The following is a 20,033-nucleotide window of genomic DNA, read 5'->3' as shown; positions in this document are numbered from 1 at the left end:
TGGTATTCATTTCTTTTTGGTTCCTTTGTTAACTCTGATGGTCCTCTTGTTTTGTTCACTCTAGTGATCCTTGTTTTCCTTTGTTGGTTCTTGTGTTTGTGTTATTTATTCATGTTGAGACCTGTCATTCTTGATTATGTGGTGGTATTTTGTCTAATTATTGTTTGTGGTGTTCGTCGATTACGTTTGTGAGTTGCATGATACGTGAGATGCAAGTAAGTTCACTCAAAACTCTTTTATATTATGTTACTACAAATTTAAAAAATCGTGAACTCTTAACCGATTTTTGAAATCCAGTTCGAAGCTCATCGACTTTCAAAAATTGATTAAAATTTTAATGGTTTTTTAAAATCGTTTAATCCTTGTCCAACATTTGAAAGTTCGTGAATTCTTAACTAGATTTCAAAAACTGGTTAAGGATTTAACGATTTTCAAAAATCATTAAAACCTTAACAGACTTTAAAAAGTCGACGAGCTTTTAACAAGATTTTTAAAGTCGATTAAGAGTTCAACTGTTTTTGAAAATTATTAAAACCTTAATGAAATAGCTCGCTAGCTCTTAATTGGATCTCAAAATCTAGTTATGAATTTAACAAATTTCAAAATATGTTAAAATGAAAATAAATATTTTGTAATGTATGAAGAAAAATAAATGAGGACTAAGAATTTATCGTCATAGATTCAAATGTATGGTATATGCATGTTTTAAAGTTTCCACATCGGAAAAACGACCCGATGAAATGTTAAAGAGTGCAGTGTACTTTATATCTGAAGTGGCATATGTTAATTTTTTTTTCATAGGTTCTAATTATTGGGTCCCATAAATTTTTGTTGAAGTTTCCATTGTGGCTATCTTTTATAGGAGAAGATTAGCTATTTTATTCATTGTATAGTTCTTAAACTCATTTTATGAACCGTGAGATAATAAAAATTTAAGGGAATAACTGAACAATAATGAGTCTTAATTTGCAGGGTTCCATCACCAGTTCATCTCCCTTGGTCTTCCAACATTGTTGGCCCAATGCTTGAGCGTGAATTAAGGAAGCTTCTACTTGCACCTTTTCCTCTTCTTTCTGAACCTCCAAAGTAATAGTTTTACCCTTTAAATAAAATGAAAAAAAGAAACACGGAAAAGTTAATTAAATGTTACCCAATATATTAAATTTTGACCAACTAAATTTAATGCACGTAAATGTTATATTTATTTGTATCTCCTATAGTTACTTCAAGTATTCTTTTGCCTTTCTTTGTTGGTCTTCATTTCTTCCTAAGTCTTTCATTAATTAATTGTGATGGTTCTTTTGCTTCTTTTACTTTGTTGGTCCCTACTTTTCCTTGTTGGTTTTTGTGTTTGTGTTATTTGTTTGTGTTGAGATTTGTCATTGTTGATTATGTGGCGGTCTTTTATCTAATTATTATTTATGGTGTTCGTCAAGTACATTTATGAATTGCGGTGACACATGAGATAAAAGTAACTTCATTCAAAACCCCTTATATTATGTTATTACACATTTTAAAAATCGTTGAACTCTTAACAAACTTTTGAAATCATGTTCAAAGCACGAGCTCTTAACCAGATTTCAAAAGTCGACTAAGAGTTCAACACTTTTTGAAAACTCTTAAAACCTTAATCGATTTTCTAAAGATGGCGAAGTCTTAATTGAATTTCAAAATCTAATTAAGAGTTTAATAAATTTCAAAATTCGTCAAACCCTTAACTGGATTTTGAAATTGGGTTAAGAGTTCATCGAATTTCGAAAATTGTTTAAAAGATTAACCGTTTCAAAAATCATTCCCTTGTTAACTAGGGGCATTAGACCATAATTTGACTGATAGCGTAGGTCTTTTTCTCCTTTCACCTTGTGTTGAGCTTTCACCATGATAGTAGATGCATATCATGTTTTAACCATACATGGGGCAACCAAAATATACAAACAACAAAATACATTAAAAAAATTTAGGGTTAAATATGTTTTTTGTCCCTTAACTTTTCAGTAAAAATTGAAATAAGTTAATCTTTGAAACCTTGACCTAATTTAGTCCCTCATCTATTAAAAAGTAAAATAGGTTGATTTAGTCATTTTAATCAAATTTTGTCTAGTTTATTTAAAGTTTCAAATGCGTTTCTAAATTAACAATGAAGTGAAAATGCGTCAAATGGTGTAAACAACTCAAATGTTATCATAAAACACGTTTGAAATATCAAATAAATTTAACAAAATTTGGTTAAAATGACTAAATTCATACATTTATAAGATTTGAGGATTAAATTGGGCCAAAAATTTTAAGAGAAACTAATTTCAATTTTGACTAAAAGTTAAAGGACAAAAATATATTGAGTGATGCTCCCTCCACCACCCCATCTTCTCCCTCCACCTTCCCATTTTTTTTTAAATTCCAAATTTACATTTTTTACTTTTTACTTTTACCAATTTTACTTTTTATTTTTTAAAACTCTAATCTCAGTCCTTTCTCACTTTCACTTCCCCTTTCACTCTTGGCAACAAGCCCCCACACCCCACTGTCACTTTATCTCTTTTTCTTAATTTTCACTTCCATTAACACAATATTTTCCATTTTCGTTTCTTCTTTCTTTCCATCATTAGAGAGCCAGAGACATTGAAACAGTGCTCGTGTAGTTGCAGTCATTTATAACAAGGAGCTTTCAGATAATGCAACAGTTAGTATAATCAAAACCTGTTATAATAATATTAATGTGATTACAAGAAACTAGGTAGTAGCAACATTGTTGTGTTCCCCATTTTAAGAGATCACACGGAGGCCCATGTGGGAAAGGAATTTAGACTTTAGCAAACACAACCAATGAAAACTCAACTAAGAGAATATTTATTTTATAGTTTAATTAAGTGCATATTGTTGATTATTGAGATGATTTGGAAAAGAAATAATAAGTTATGTCGGGAGAAGAAAGAAAGAAGAAGAAAATGTTGTGTTAACGGAAGTAGAAGAGAGAAGGTGACAATGGGGTGGGAGTGAGGGGCTTGCTGCTAAGAGTAAAAAAGAAAGTGAAAGTGAGATGAGATTGAGATTAGGGTTTTAAAAAATAAAAAGTAAAATTGGTAAAAATAAAAAGTAAAAAAAGGTAAATTTGGAATTTAAAAAAATTGGAGAGGTGTAAGGAGAAGATGGGGTGGTGAAGGGAGCATCACTCAAATATATTTAATCCAAAAATTAAATATACAAACAACAAAAATAATAAAATATTTTAATATTTCAACCAATATATAAACAAGTAAATATAATAAAAAGTTAAAATTATTTTTTAAAACAAAAAAATATAACAAAATTAATTAATAAACCTAAAAAAAATTCGAAACACACATTCAAAATTAAAAAAGAAAAAAACTAGATTTTGGAAACTGTAAGGGTGTGTTCTTTTGAAGGTATTTGAGGGAGATGATTTGGAGGAGATGATTTGAGTGGATTTGAGGGTAATTTTTTTGTTGTTTTTTTGAGTGGATTTGAGGTTAATTGAGAGTGGATTTGGAAGGAAAGTTTGTGAGAATTAGTGTAGGATTTGATTGATGTGATAGATTTTAAAAATTAGTTTAATTGGTAGAAAATATAGATTACCAAATTGCCCTTACTTATAAAAGTATTATAAAATGTTATTTTGTAATGTAATATTTAATTGTAAAAATGTTTATAAAGAAAAAAATTATGAATAATTTATAAAATTAATATTTAAAAATTATAAAAACTAAATAATCAACTTAATTTTAATAAATTAAAAAATATAATATACCTAATTTTATTAAGATGTAGATCTTTTTAAATTATAATATTAAAATAATTATAAAAGAAACTGAAAAATAAAATAAAGAGGTATTAGTTTGGAAAAGGAAATGACTTTGTGTAACGTCCCAAATATATACATCATGCATATATAATAAGGACGTCATCATGCATAATACAGGAAAGCAGTCAAGAGTAATTAAGGATTACAGTCATCCTTAATAAATAGTGCGGAATTGACAATACGATTATTGGAATCTCCCATGGAAATTACGGAAAATTTAAAACTTAAATTACACCAAATGTAATTAATCGAGTTCACGAAATAAAAACTAGTAACTCTACGCTGCAGCACTGCCGTCTCCTTCAAGAGCTGCTCCCAAAGTTTCCTCTCCACCATCTGCTCCCATCCAAGTGGATGATCATCGCCAAAGAAACATACCCAAACAGCACACAACACAAAACAATGCAAGGGTGAGCTAGATATAAAAGCATGTTATACATACAGCACAGTTAATTCATGCAATCATTTATATTTCACACACTCCCATGACATGTAAACATTCATCCAAACATGTTAAACTGACATCACAAGACTTGTTACTTGATACCCTGACTCGTTGCTTTATAGATCGACTCGTCCGGACTAGAATGATTACCGAGCTATGGCGGGTCTTGCACTCGTAGTGGTTTTATGGAACTTGAGCACTACCGCTCTGGCACTACCGCCTGGTGAAACTTTGGGCACTCCCGCCCGGCCACAATCACGAGGTTAATCCGTTATCACTCACCTTGGGTCATGTGGAAGCACCCAAGACTAGGACCTCCTGCTACTCCTCACCACATGGTTCAATCCTCTCTATATGAGAAGAAAGACCATTGGAGCTTCAGGATGACCCCCAAAACTGAGCTACCATGTAATCATTCTATACAACCCCCCAAAACACCACCATGTATCCTCTCCTTGAAGATCATGGAATTACGTCCATGAATCATATTGTTACTTTGAAACTTAACCACAATTATGAATATTCAGATACCACCATATTATCACAACAAATCCAACATATTTCATACATTCACATATTTTCAAATAAATCACGTCACAGACAATATTCCAACCATTGGTACACATAATTCAACCCAAGAGCAAAGGAACTTGGAATCCAACTTATTTGTAAAATACTATTTGGACGAGCACTATTCACCACCCAGGACGAACGCTATTAAGTGAACACCACGGACGAACGCTAATTGCCAAATGGACGAACGCTAATTGCCAAACATCGGACGAACGCTAATAACCAATCAATAGGCCGAACGCTATTTGGACGGACGATATCAAACCCTATACTATCAGGCCGAACGCTATTTACTAACAGGCCGAACGCTATTTCACTGATCACACCATTAGGTCGAACGCTGGGATTGATACTTAGGCCGAACGCTATTTTATCGAACACCATATTGGACGAACGCTAAATCCGAATCCTAAAAGAACGAACGCTACAATTTCTAGTACACTAAGACCGAACGTTCATGATCCAACCTTACGAATATCAATTTACAACCGAACGTTCCAGATCTAAATTAAGGATTCTGAATTTAAAACCGAACGCACACTAATACATCAAAACCGAACGTTCAAGATTAAATCTTAAGAATACTACTTAAGATCGAACACTGAAATAGAGAACTTAGACCGAACGCTGAGATCTAGTACTTGGGCCGAACGCTATGAGATTAAACGCTACAGGGTCGAACACCATATGGACGAACGTTTAAGATTGGAAATCGAATTAAGACCGAACGCTCACAATCAGATTGAAACCAAGACCGAACACTCAAAATGAGAATTTAAACTACAACCGAATGCTCAACAGAACAAGACCGAACGCTGACTATTTACACATACAGAAACAAAATCTACTAAGACCGAACCCTAATATCATTAAAACTCAACAAGGACGAACGCTAACTAACTCCTACAAACCGAACGCTCAAACGGAACACTTTGGACGAACGCTTAAGCCGAACACTTCTTTGGACGAACGTTCAGCAACAGGCCGAAGACGAACGCTGAACACTCGGACGAACGCGCAAACCGAGCTACGAGGACGAACGTTCAGAACAAAAACCGAACGTTCTGAATTTGGTGCGAACGTTCAGAAAAATACCGAACGTTCATAATTTGGCCGACCCCTAAATGGTCGAACCCCATTTTTGGACGAACGTGTTTCTGCAGAATTCTGCAGAATCACATCTGGTTTTCCAGAAACCCAGTAACTCCAATTTCATCTCTAAATCCTCATATTTGCATCAAATACAATCTATTACAACAATTAAACAAAAGATCTAGCTCCCCTTACCTCTTGAAGATCTCCTTGAATCACTTCCAACTCCCAAAATTTCTCCTCTTCTTCTCTTCCAGAACTTCCAGCAACTCTTCAACTCTTCCAAATGCACCACCAAAGTCTCCTTGCAGCTTCAACAGCAGCTCACCTCACCTTTCTCTCAGTTTTGCAGCAAGGAATCCCCTTCCCAAAACTGAATCCCGACCCTACTCTTTATTCTCCCAGTTGCCTCCCCTTCTCTCCCCTTCTTCTTCTCTTTCCTTTCTTGTTTTTCTTTCTTTTGTTTTTAAGGGGAAGCAACGTTTGCTGTCCCTTGTGGCAGCGCTCGTTGCTTCCTCCCTTGTCTTCTATTTTTTTTTTTTTTTTTTTTTTAAACGATTCTTTACACTTTGCTTTGGAAAAATGTATAACTTACGCATTAAAGAAAATATAACTAAAAATGTCCTTATTAATAATAATTATACTAATTATAATAATAATAATAACATTACTAATAATAAAAATAATAATTATGAGATTAATAATCTACAGTGAAACGATATTGTTATAATTAAAATTCACAATTAAACTTTTGAGTTGTATATTATATTAAAATGGAATATATATAAATATTAGAGTAAAATAGTGAAACGATTTTGGTGCAGAATTTTTGAAGTGCTTTTCCACTTGGGAGTTCACGGTTTTGAGAAGAGAGATATGCAGCAAGCTACATAATGTCACGGCCTTACACCATCATCCAGGGGCTAGAACGTTTGGAATTGATCATTAAATCAAGCTTTTGAGGAAACAACACAACAGCAAGGGACGGTCCAGCACCAACACTTTAAGCGTTCATGGCAGCAGCAAAATGAAGAAGGAAGTCCAGCAAAGAGAAGTCAATATATGGCCTTGGAAGAAGGGGAAGCATCCATAGAAGAGAACCATCTAGCAGCCATGAGTAAAGGGCTGGAATGAGGACGTGTTGAAGCAGCCGTGGAGGAAAAGATTTGATCCATTGTCTTGGCCTTGGAGAGGGAGACGTCATGTGCACAAGGAAGAAAGCATAAATGTTGGCTGGAAGAATCAAGGAGATGGAGTTGGACGTGTGAAACCTGGAATGGAGAAGGAGAAGCAGTGATGAGTTGAGCGAAGCAGAAGAAGCCGTTTCCAGGAAGCAGTGTAATCGGTTACAAGCCTCGTAACCGGTTACAGCTATGCACACTTTCTTTCACATTAGTGTAACCGCAAAGCCAAACCTGTAACCGGTTACGCCTGCATCATCCACTGTTCATCATCTTCTCAAAGACGCCCATCCCCTTTCTTCATCTTCAACATCCACCTGTTGCATTCCACCAACACGCACAACCTCCTTCTTCCTCCTCCTCTACAACCCTGCAAATCAAAACCAACAATACGCCCATCCCCTTTCCTGTTCAATGGCTGTTTCAAGCACCGTATCACCAGCTATCCGTAGCTCAGGAATATACCCTTCGTAATCGGTTACCCTTCACCATAATCGGTTATCTGGTGCAGAATTGATAGGATGCACTGGAATTTAATATAAAGTTACGGGGCACACACGACATTTTACATAAAATCACTGCAAATCTTCTCACTTCCGCGGGTGATGAATATTGGATGTATCCCGCAAATCGGTCCGCGCTTTTCTTCGCCAATCCTCTCAAACGAACACCACCTCACTTTCAATTCATCGCCCTGTAATTCACACGAACAGTAAATTCTGTTAATGCGAACACAGTCTAAAACACTTAAATGGATTTCAAGATTCGATGCAGAGTTAACCGGCTTTCTGTCAGAAGAATATATTTAGAAAACATTGGAATTACATAAAGAAAGTATTTTAGAAATTTAGAAAAAGTTGGAATTACATAAAGAAAGGTGTGAGGTAGAGGGAGAACGAGTCTTGAATTAATAGTCTGTAAATCTGAAATTGTGATAAGAAACAGATATATCAGAACAGGTACTGCACTTTATCCAAAAGGGTAATGAGATATTCAAACTTAACAATGATAATTGAACAATAATTAATATGTTTTGGTTACCTGCCACCTTCCAAATTCTGTTTCTCTCCTCCCCGGTTTACATTTCCCTGAAAAAGGTCAGGTGATTACTGAGTAAAAATAAACAATGGGCTCCACATCGATCATGTGTGTCTCATTAATTTGAGGTTGTTCTATATATTGATACAGAATACCCTGTAACAACCATCTTTGCGCTTGGGGCAATGACGCAGCTAATGAGGTACTAACCGAGGCGCGTCTATTGCTGGTTGAAAACTATTTCCAAACCCCCTCGCCTGGGCTTGTCTTGGGCCTTTGAGAATTTCTGGAAGGGCTCCCTCTGGGATAAAGCCCTGTAAGCTTAGTGAAAAGTAATTTTCATGTTGGAGAATCAATTTAAAATGTTGATGTGATGACCTTTGAAGGATATTTTATAGTTTGTTCCATGTTAACTTATTGCATGAATTCCTTCTAAAAGAATTAAACATTTTAATTTTGTATTAAAATAGAAGAAAACTCACTTTTTCTGTTCTTAAGAAATGAATCACGAATTTTATAAATAAGTTCATACATAAATTATTTTAGCTTATATAAAATTTAGATTTTATTTATTTTTTGTTTCTTTTAAGTGTCTATCCAGAATTCTCCAATCGGGTCTATATAGTTCAGTCGTATTGGTAAATGTATAAAAACAAATTAAAAATGGAAACAAATTAAAAAGCAAACATTTATTTACAATACCTGAGATGGTGCATTGGGAGGAGCTGGTGTTTTGATGGTATATACTGAAATTAGAGTTTAAAATTCAGGTTGTAGAATTTGAAATAACGACTGAAAAGTAAGCTTTAGTCTCAACTGATGTGAATGTCAGCAATCTTGGTAAATACTGTCATGTCCCTGAAGTGCAGATGCAGCTAAAACAATACCACAAACAAACCATTCCCGTATATTTTTGTTCATTTCACTATTTTTATACATTGCCACTACTGGTTGGGTCTTGATTTGGTGTTTTGTTAGCTTAAATTCCTCTCTAACCATTTTGTCAGATCTTCATCTCTTTGCACCAAGAGGAACACCCCTCACGCTGCCAAAGGTGATTCCTCCACACAGCCTCCTAAGCCTTCACGTTTTCCCTACACCAGTCTTGGTTTTTCCAAGTGTTCCACATTGACAAAATGGAGAGTGGGGACCGTAAGAGCAAGACAATCTTATGTGTTACTTCTTCTTGATCTCACTCCTTTTTCAGATCATTCCTTTTGTTCCTCAACTTTCAGGAATCAGGAGGAATGGAGAAAAAAATTGTGATGCAAAAGTACGAGATTGGACGCTTCCTTGGACAAGGCAATTTCGCCAAAGTTTACCATGCAAGGAACTTGAAGACAGGCCAGAGCGTGGCCGTGAAAGTTATCAACAAAGAGATGATGATGATGAAGGAGGGTATGAAGGATCAAATCAAGCGCGAAATCTCAGTGATGCGCCTTGTGAGGCACCCCAACATTGTGCAGCTGTACGAGGTCATGGCAACCAAGACAAAGATATATTTTGCAATGGAATTGGTGAAAGGTGGCGAACTTTTTCATAAAGTGTCCCGAGGAAGGTTGAAGGAGGATGTAGCAAGAAAATATTTTCAGCAGCTGATTGATGCTGTTGATTACTGCCACAGCTTAGGGGTGTGTCATCGTGATCTCAAGCCAGAGAATCTTCTTCTTGATGAAAATGGGGATCTCAAAATTACGGATTTTGGTTTGAGCGCATTGGTTGAATCCAAAAAGAAGGATGGCCTACTTCACACAATATGTGGAACTCCAGCCTATGTTGCTCCTGAGGTTATAAAGAATAAAGGATATGATGGAGCCAAGACAGATATATGGTCTTGTGGAGTGATTCTCTATGTTCTTTTGGCAGGTTTTGCTCCTTTCAACGACAGGAATTTGATGGAGATGTATAAGAAGATTATCAAAGCAGATTGCCAATTCCCAAAATGGTTCTCTATAGATGTGAAAAGACTTATTTATAGGATCCTTGATCCCAATCCAACGAGTAGAATTAGTGTTGCTAAGATTGTGCAAAGTCGTTGGTTTAGAAAGGGGTACGTGCAGATTGTTCCCCAGAAATGGAGATGATATCTTGGATGTTCAGGTTGTATTTGATTCATCAGATTCAGATGGCAGTCCAATGTCAACCAAAAAAGAAAGCCCCTTGAAGCTATATCAGTTCAATGCATTTGATTTGATATCACTTTCATCAGGTCTTGATCTTTCTGGTTTGTTTGAAAATGATCATAATGAAAGACAGCTAACGAGATTTACTACCAGAGAAAGACCTTCTACTGTTGTATCAATGCTTGAAGAGATAGCACAGATAGATGATAAATTTAAAGTCTTGAAGAAAGATGGGATTGTTAGATTGGAGGGATGCAAATCAGGAATAAAAGGCCAACTCATCCTACATGCAGAAATTTTTGAAGTTACATCTTCCTTGCATGTTGTTGAGGTGACAAAAGTAGCTGGAAACACATTGGAATATTCAAAATTCAGGGAACAGTACCTCAAACCTTCTTTCAAAGAAATTATTTAAGTCTGTCAAGGATATAAGCGGTGGCAATGGTAGCACCACAAATGTTTGTTGAGAGACCTTTTTGATTGGATAGAAGGTGTTCTTTCACGCATTTTTGCATGAGATTAATTTGGCAAGATATCAATGTTTTTGTTTATAGAAATATGGTTTCTACTGCTACCAGAATTATTTGAATTGCTACCATGGTAGTTATATATTCAATGGGTATTGCAATTGACAACCTAGTTGATTGCTTTGAACATGATCAACAGACAAACAAAATTCAGAAAACAGAAAACAAGAACTAAGCACTGTATATCTAGGCTGGCCACAACTCCTCTTGGGCTAAGAAAACGTTAAAGATAAAAAGGATTTTTAGCATAACCCAGCAATAATATTTTTTTTAATGTACCAAGGAAGTCTTTCAGAGTGGTTAGATTTTGATATCTGGGCTTTCACTCCACATGGTTATTTTTTTTAAGTCCAAAGCAAATTATATGAAGACTTTCCTACTATAAACCTGAAGAAGCTTCCTTTACATCTATTCCTTATAATTTTGTAAATGTCCCACATTGCATATTTTATAAAACCAAAACATATAACATCAATGGTAACTTAATATTTCTCGGACTTATTTAAGAAAAAAAATATTTTTATAAACATAATATATATATATTATTTTTTATTAATTTATTTTTTTATTATGCTTACGAATTTTAGATTTAATAAAAAAAATAACATATATATTATATTAAAATGTTGTAAAAAAAATATGTATTAAGATATGATTAACCTTATCTAGGGAAGATGATGTTTTGTGAAGGTTTTTTGGGACTTCCTTAACATTACATAGTTTCAATCAATTTTATAATGCCTTATTTTATTTTAAAAGTTTAATTCAGTTTATTAATGAATTGATCCTTTCAATTATATTCTATCCTTGCCTGAAGTTCTTATTTTTTATAATAATTAAATTTTCTCTTCCTAACTTTGTGTACTTACATGACATTAAGAGGTCATATTTGGTATAAATTCTCTTCAATAAAACAGGATATATCTACATTTAATGGATATGGATAATAAAGTCATCTTTCCAGTTTGATTATGCAATTTCATGCTAGTGTGAACACCAAAACATGTCTTTGCTTTCTCAAACTATTTTGTTCATGTAACTACTTAATATGGTTTAGTCTCTGTTTCTACTAAGAGTAGTGTGATTTTAATTTTTCTGTTAAATATATTTTTAGTGGTTTAGTCTCTGTTTCTAACAAGAGTAATGTGATTTTAATTTTTCTGTTAAATATATTTTTAGTATCATGTTTTTTTTGTGTTTCATTTCTCTTTAAAAGATTTGTTCATTTTAATTAGAAAACTTGTATTTTTAGTTTTGAAAATGTAACATTAAATCTTCTATGGAATGACTAACTATGTGTCATGATCTCAGCATTTATATGAAATCAGATTAGATGTGTGTCACGTTTTTTTTTTTTTTCTGAAATCAAATTAGAAATTTTTTTTATTTGAAAATAATCAGGATTCTTTAGTTATCTTTCATCAATTAAAAATAATCAGTTTTCCTTTCCTTCTGCTCATCTTGGGACAACTCCTCCACCAGGCACCTCCTTTGGAACATCAAAGTGTTGCCTACGATTTTCTTCAGGAATTTGATAGAGAGGGGTCACCAACGGAGTAGGAGTAATAAGAAACTTCCTAGCAGGCGTCCTAATGGGCACATAGGAAGCAGGGGGCTCCAAAATCTCATACCCCTCTTGGGGAAACATAGCATCAAGCTCCTCATCCGTCCCTTGACGATTCCTCTCCTCAATATCCTTCTCTCACCTCAACAAATTGTACTATTCAATACCACCAACATGGGTAACACCAGGAGTATAAGCAACAGCAGGAGTAGCACCAGGCAATGGAGTAGCGCTTCCCATAATAGCAGGGGTTTCATCCCATCTTGATCTTTGCCTCTTAGGAGTTGGGGTGGCCATCCCAGAAAGCTTAGGAGTAGCATCCCAAGTCATACCAGCAGGTGTAGCACCGCCTGCAAAGGGACAAAACCAGAAAAAAATTATAGATATCAATTAGAATGTTTCTTTCACAGCCACAGCAGCGACGACCTTACTTGCTTCCTTGTTTCAAGTAAAGCTAATCTTTTTTCAAAATAACTCAAGAACCCTAATTATTTTCAAGGAAAATAATCCCAATATGATTTCAGAAAAAACAACGTCGCACACCCCTAATCTTATTTCAAAATAAAAAAACGTGTCAATCACTTTTAACGTAAAAGCTGAGATCAAATAACTCACGAAAAAAATCTAAAGTCGTTATATTTTAAAGACTAAAAATATGAATTTTTTTATATAAGAAGATAAAAATGAATAAATTTTTTAAAAAGGATGAAACTTAAAATGATATTTTAGTGATTAAAAATATATTTAACTCTTAATTTTTTCGTCAAAAACATAAAAATCGATTTTTAAGATAAATAGGGACTAAAACTTCTTTTAGAAAATTAAAATCATCATTCTGAAATATTTTGAATAGCGAAAATATATTTTATCCAAAATGTGAAGTATCAGATAAGTAACCTAATAGGGATTACATTTAGCAATGTGTATATGAAGTTGTGGCTGGACTCCAGATATGATATTAGTAAACTTCTGTTGGGCCGAGAGACACTATATTATATAGAGTGATGCTCCCTCAGTTACCCTTATTTTCTTCCTCCATTTTTTCAATTTTTTTTAAATTCTAAATTTATCCTTTTTACTTTTATCAATTTTACTTTTTATTTTTTAAAATTTTAATTCCAATTCCCTTTCGTTTTCATTTTTTCTTTCACTCTCAGCAACAAGTTCTCACTTCTCATTACCACTTTTTCTCTTTCTCTTAATTTTCATTTCCGTTAACACAAAATTTGATAAAAAAAATAAATTCTGCATGGTACAAATTTAAAACATTTATAACTTCTGATGAGTGATGAAGTATCATGATTCCATAATATAGTCTGCTAAAAAAAATTTCCCCACTTCCTTGTCTTTGAATACCCAAACTTGAAAATATATGCTTAAAATTATATCTGTGCTTACAATGGTACAATAAAAGAGAAGTATGTTTGTTGAGTACAAAATAAAAAGTGAATAAAAGAAAAAATAGTTAGTTCAATTTATCTTCTTCTCTTTCTGTCAAATTTTGTGTTAACCGAAATGGAAATTAAGAGAAAGAGAGAAAGTGAAAGTGACATAGAGGATGGGAGCTTGCTGTTAAGAGTAAAAGGAAAAGTGAGAGTGAAAGAAGATTGAAATTAGAATTTTAAAAAATAAAAAGTAAAATTAGTAAAAGTAAAAAGTAAAAAGAATAAATTTAGAATTTAAAAAAAATTGAGGAAGTGGAAAAGAAAATGGAATGGTGGAGGAAGCGTCACTTTATTCTATATGATCCAGAAATTTAATATACTATTTATTATTGAGCCTTCTTATCTCAATAAAATTTCTGAACACATTTTTTTTATTATAATAAACTTTTTCTGAATGCACTTTTTATATTCTGAAAAACCCATTCTAAAGGAGGAAGATGCTAAAAAATTTCATAGATGTTGAAAAAACAATCTTATTGTTGATGAATTGATAGATGACACATTTCATTTCAACCAAGTTCTTTTTGTTTTGGGAAAATACAAAATAAAAGCAAAAAATAATTAACTTCAAGGCACAATCCTTGTAAAAAAGTTGAATGTGTTTTAGTGAGTTATTAATGAGATAGAATATCTTAATTTTACATGTGATCAATATTGAAGATATAATAGAAAAATATCACAGTTGGTATGTTTAATCATGAAAAATAAAATTTTTGAGTTGTTATCGCAGTGTGTATGCAATAACAGTTTTTTTTTTCTTAAATATTAATTAGGTTTTTTTAAATGTGTGTCCTATACCAAGGATCAAGCAATTAAGTTTAAAATAATTTAAATCATAAAACCATTTATATTTTGTATTAAATTGGATTTTTACATAAATGATAGTTGTAAATTTAAATAATAATAAAAAAGTACATTTGAATATGAGTTGAGTATATAATTGAAAGTGTGCAACATTAGCAGGAGGTGACATTAGTAGGTTGCACGCCAAAGACTCTTTATGTGTGATTCATGATATGATTGACATTGTAAATACTTGCTTATTTTTTATTCACTTCAAAATCATCGCCTCTGATTTGTGGTTGAATATTTGAATCCACGGTTACATCCCAACCACATACAACACAAAATAAACCCAATAATATAAACACGCTAACCAGTTCTTCTAAACATTCTTGGTAGACCATTTTGTCGGCAAATAATATTATTAATATTAATTTATTCCTTAGAAAACATTATTTCCTCCTCTAAAAACATATTTCAGTCAAATAACTCGTTTTACCATCATTGTTTAATATTATATTTCTAGAACATAATATATTTTGATTATTGGTGTAAAATATTGGGAAACAAATAATGATAATGATGATGATATAATTATAACATGTATGAAAAATATTATGTATAATTTTAAAGTTAGATAGTGATTGTTGCTTCCTACAATGGATCTTATGAGTGATGTCACAGTCACACAACACCTGTAGGCCTCAACTCCAACAATCCAACGAATTTGAAGATGCTACCTAGGAGACACTTTTTTAAGGTGAGATTTATCTTGAAAGAAAGTAATAATGTATTTTATTTCTTGTCGTGTTTCATGATGTTCTGCTTCTCTTTTCAAACTGGTGTAACCTAGATGGATTATGAGTAAGATGAATTGGTGTTCTCTGGCTTCTAACTACTCAATTAAGAAACGTAATTAGGGCAACGTGGAGGGTAAATATGTAAGTGGAAGATTTGTTTAAGGTAATTTATTAGCGTCTTCATGACTTTGGAAGAAACGCAGAAACAGAAAATGACTGATTAAAATTAGGCAAGATATGAACAAATGATAGGAAGACAGGTTTAGGTGAATCGAAGATAGCTTATCTGCTTATAAAGTTGAAATTTGATTGGTGGTTTGTGTTATGATAACCACTTCTTTTTCCACACTTTAACAAGTTATGTGATTTTTATAATGGAGACATTCAACACCTGTTTTCACACCATATGCTCCAAAAATCAAATCACCATCACAACTCAAACCACCACATCCCAATTATCCCATCTAAATACATATCCTTCAAACAAAATATTTAATATTATTATTATTATTATTATGAGACGTGTCTATTTATTATTTAGTCACAAATATTAAATACACTGTGTTTTGTTTTAGTACATCAATTTTTTTTTTATTTTGAATAAGACTGTGTAAAGGTAATTCTTTAAAATATGAAGTTCAATAAATGATTAATCTCAAAGGATAATTTAAATAAAATTACATCGTAATATATTAATACAAATAAAACTAATATTTCTAAAAAAGAATTTAAAAAAATTGTACTACTAACTGGAAGTTTAAAAAAAATTAATCTATTTTAAAAAAAATTTAATTATTCACTGTGATAATAAAACAAATGCTAATAAACCCACTTTATTTGTAAACGTGTTATTAAAATAATTAAATCGATTACAAATAACTATTCATTAAAAAAACTTATTTAGCATTTATTAAATTTTATCCATAAATTTATATTAGTACGTATATTTCTGTCCTTCTTATCTTTAACTTATTCCAAACAAAACTCCAATGGCAACAAAAATATTAACAACAATACAATTAGCATGTCGTTATGCCAATGTATGAAAACATTACAAATTAAAATAATATAATTATTGTATTCAAATTCTAAAACATTATCTTGTTTTAACGTCTGAAACTCTTATTATTGTTTTATTTATAAAATATATTTTGAAAGATTTTAAAAATATATATTTAAATTATCTTAATATCTACTTAAAAAGTTTACACTTATATGTTTTGAATTATTTAGTAAATATTTTATTTTATTTCCTATTTTAATATATTTTGAATTATTTATTATTGTAAGAATTAAAAATGATAAAACCAATTAAGTAATACAAAATTATATATATTTTAGATACATAATTGATTATCTAACTTAAATATATATATATATATATATATATATATATATATATATATATATATATATATATATATATATATATATATATATATATATATATGTTTACCTTACAAATGAATTGTGTCGATTTCAAACACAAATTTCCTAATATTAGTGTGAAAATAAGCGGTTTGAAAAGTTGCTTTAAATTTTCTTTCCACACACGTCGACAAAGGCAAACAAGAGAGGGGAGCAACTTTCTTCCAACATCCATACTCTTTTTCTTTCTAAGATCTAGATTTAAACTTTGTAAATTAAAAAATAAAATAAAGTGTTAAATTATTTTGGTTAAGTAATTGTTACCCAATTAAAATATTAGGTTACATGTAACATCTGATTTTTTTTTAAATAGTATTAAATATGTTTCTAAATTTGAACATAACATTAGAATTAGTTTACATTTTATTTTTCAAACTTTAAAAAACTGATTATTTTAAGTTAATGATGTTTTTTTTTCCAGTTTGTTAAATAATGTTTTAGACTAACATTTGAGTTAAAATGTATTAAAATGACGTAAATAATTCAAATATCATCTTAAAATTTGTTTGACACATAAAAAAATCAACTTAGTTTAGTTAAAAGTATTATATTAATTATTTTTTAAAGTTTGAGAACTAAACTATATCAAATTTATACAAATTTTAATTTTTTTTATCAAAGTTTAAAAATTAAAAACATATTTAACCTATAAAAATATTATCACACTTTCACCTAATATTATTTGGATAAAATAACTAAAAAGTATTATTCAATATTTATTGGAAGTCATCAATCTATTAGATATAAAATCAATTTGCAATATATAAATATATATAAACTTTACTTTACAATTTAAATTTGTAAAATTAAATTAGATTTAAAATTCATTTCTTAACATAAAAATAATGGATTAGAATCTGTCTTAACAAACTTTGACAATATAAAAGAATTTATATATATATATATATATATATATATATATATATATATATATATATATGATAACAAGAAAATAATAAAATTATAATTATAAAAAGAAATATTAATAACATTTATAATTTTATTATAAATAATATTTATTTATCTTGTAAGTAATTTTTTTTATTGTATATAATTATTTTAGATAAAAAAAGTAGTTAAATGTAGAAAAGCAAACCGTCAACCAAAAAGTAGTTAAATTTAAAAGATCGGTTAGTTAAAAAATAAAATTAGTGAGATAATTATTTTAATTTAAAAAATAAAAATTATAAAAAAGTGTGTACATAAAAAGATGAATTTCGTTTACATAATGGTATAAATATTATAAAATGAAATGTGCAATTGATAATAAAATGGAATTTTATAAGGTTTAATTTAAACCTAACTAAAGTATAAAATTTTATGAAGCTATAGTTTATCTTATGGTGGGCTTATATGGAAGAAGGATTTTATTATTGAGAAAAGGGGAGTAATTTAAATCTCTTGGGATTTTTCTTTTGTGTAGAGGACTTAGAAAATAACAAATGAGAGTGAGGGAGGACACATAAATAAATTATTTTGAGGGCACCTGCTCCTGTTGGTTCCTTTAATTTGCCACTCTGCAATTCAATAAATGCTCCAACCTGTGGTCTGTGGGCCATATAAACCCACCACCACAGAGAGGAGCAAGCAAGGAAGATGATACGTGTTACAATTTTGTTGGTCAAAAATTAAAAATTATTTTATTAATAATGATAAATATCTCTCCATCAATAATAAAATATCTTAAATCATTAACATGACACTTATTTACCGTTTGATTTGTCAAGATGAATAAATTTTTCAATATTAAAAAAATAAAAATAATAATGGGAGAAATATATTGGTTTGAATCAATTATTATTATCTTGTCTTAATTCTCGTACAAAAAATGTAAGCGGAAAATTCAAAAAATACTTTATTTACAAAATTAGTTAATCAATTATAATATGTTTTTATTGAATAAAAAGAGTACGTAACTAAATCATATATATATATATCCATTGTTAAAAGTAAAATTAATATTAATTCATAAAATATTTAAAGAGGTTTGGTGATTCCAAAAAGACACTTGAAGCATGGTAAGCCTATTAATTTCAAAGATAAAAACTGGAATGAAAAAAAAAAGAAGCTAAAAGGGAAGATGACCTAATAAAAAAAAAGGTGAAAGTTCCAAAATATTTATTTTAGATAATTAATTATTTGATTCTCAAATAACTTTATGTATTTAAAATTGTTAAAAAGATGATGCAAGTTATTTATTATATCATCGTAATGATTTATCATAAATATGATATTTATTCGCAAAACAAATTTATAATGGTTTATAAAATAAATTATAACAATAATATTGTCGAATCATGCATAAATTTAGCATTACATAAAATAGATCGGGAATGTGTTTAGTTAAAGTGTATAATTTAACATCTATAACAAACTTGTGCTTTATCATAGAAAAAAAAATAGATTCAACAATCATATATAAAGATAACAGTTAATTAAAAATGTGATGTAGAGATCCAAAAGATTCATTTATGTGAAAATTTTGATAGATTTATTTACAAAGTCTTTACCAAGTAAAACTTTTTAACAATTGGTTTATAAGATTGGACTTAGCTATCTTAATAATGTAGAATTTATATGAGAGAAAAAATAGAAAATGTGACGAACATTATTGTATTAAAGAATAAAAAAATGTATACTCTTTATCTTTAACCTGTGTTCTTATCCAAAATATTTGTACTATTAAGGTTTTAACAAGACATATTATATAATTAATGGTGTTATGAATTACTTTTATTGTTAGAGTTACTCATGTGACTATTTGTCATAGGTAATCAAAATTGATTAACCTTTATGATATTTTAATATTTGTACTAATTATTTGATTTGTAGTTGAGTTACATTTTGTATTTATATATACAAACTTTTTTTATGAGTATAATGCACACAATTTTGCATGTTTTATTTTTTCTTTTCCTCCTACAATTAGCTTTATTTTATCTTAAATGTATTTAATTTTTATAACATAATGAAAAGATTTGTAAAAAATAGGATTAAATATAGTTTTAGCTTCTTAACTTTCAATAAAATTTGAAATTAGTTTCTTTTCAAAATTTTAACCCAAATTAGTCTTTCAATGAAATATATGAATTTAATTTTTTTAATTAAATTTTGTTAAGTTTATTTAACATTTCAAATATATTTAATGATAATATCTAAATTGTTTGTACTGTTTGACATTTTTTTAAATGTTAACTCAAAAACACATTTAAAA

At 30.4% G+C, this 20,033-nt stretch overlaps 1 protein-coding gene, 1 long non-coding RNA gene and 1 other non-coding gene across 3 annotated transcripts; 2 read left to right on the top strand and 1 right to left on the bottom strand.

The window, feature by feature from the left end:
• Window positions 1-8,316: 8,316 nt before the first annotated feature.
• LOC128197617 (U4 spliceosomal RNA) lies at window positions 8,317-8,463 on the top strand. Its single transcript, XR_008250245.1, has one exon. It is a non-coding gene; the product is annotated as a U4 spliceosomal RNA (small nuclear RNA).
• A 637-nt stretch (window positions 8,464-9,100) lies between these two features.
• Window positions 9,101-10,710, top strand: LOC108342472 (CBL-interacting protein kinase 5). Its single transcript, XM_052879696.1, is given in 2 exon segments — window positions 9,101-10,218; window positions 10,220-10,710. Coding segments are annotated over 2 exon segments (1,290 nt in total). The 5' UTR covers window positions 9,101-9,396; the 3' UTR covers window positions 10,688-10,710.
• Window positions 10,711-11,948: 1,238 nt separating this feature from the next.
• LOC128197585 (uncharacterized) lies at window positions 11,949-12,902 on the bottom strand. The gene is made up of 2 exons (XR_008250179.1): window positions 12,795-12,902; window positions 11,949-12,713 (listed from the first exon to the last, which is right to left on the bottom strand). It is a non-coding gene; the product is annotated as an uncharacterized LOC128197585 (long non-coding RNA).
• Between the last annotated feature and the right edge of the window lie 7,131 nt (window positions 12,903-20,033).

Source organism: Vigna angularis, chromosome 6 (genome assembly GCF_016808095.1).
Source record: "Vigna angularis cultivar LongXiaoDou No.4 chromosome 6, ASM1680809v1, whole genome shotgun sequence".
In the NCBI taxonomy this organism is placed as follows: Eukaryota; Viridiplantae; Streptophyta; class Magnoliopsida; order Fabales; family Fabaceae; genus Vigna; species Vigna angularis.
Note: the sequence above shows the minus strand (reverse complement) of the source record. Positions and strands in the feature narration are given on the sequence as shown.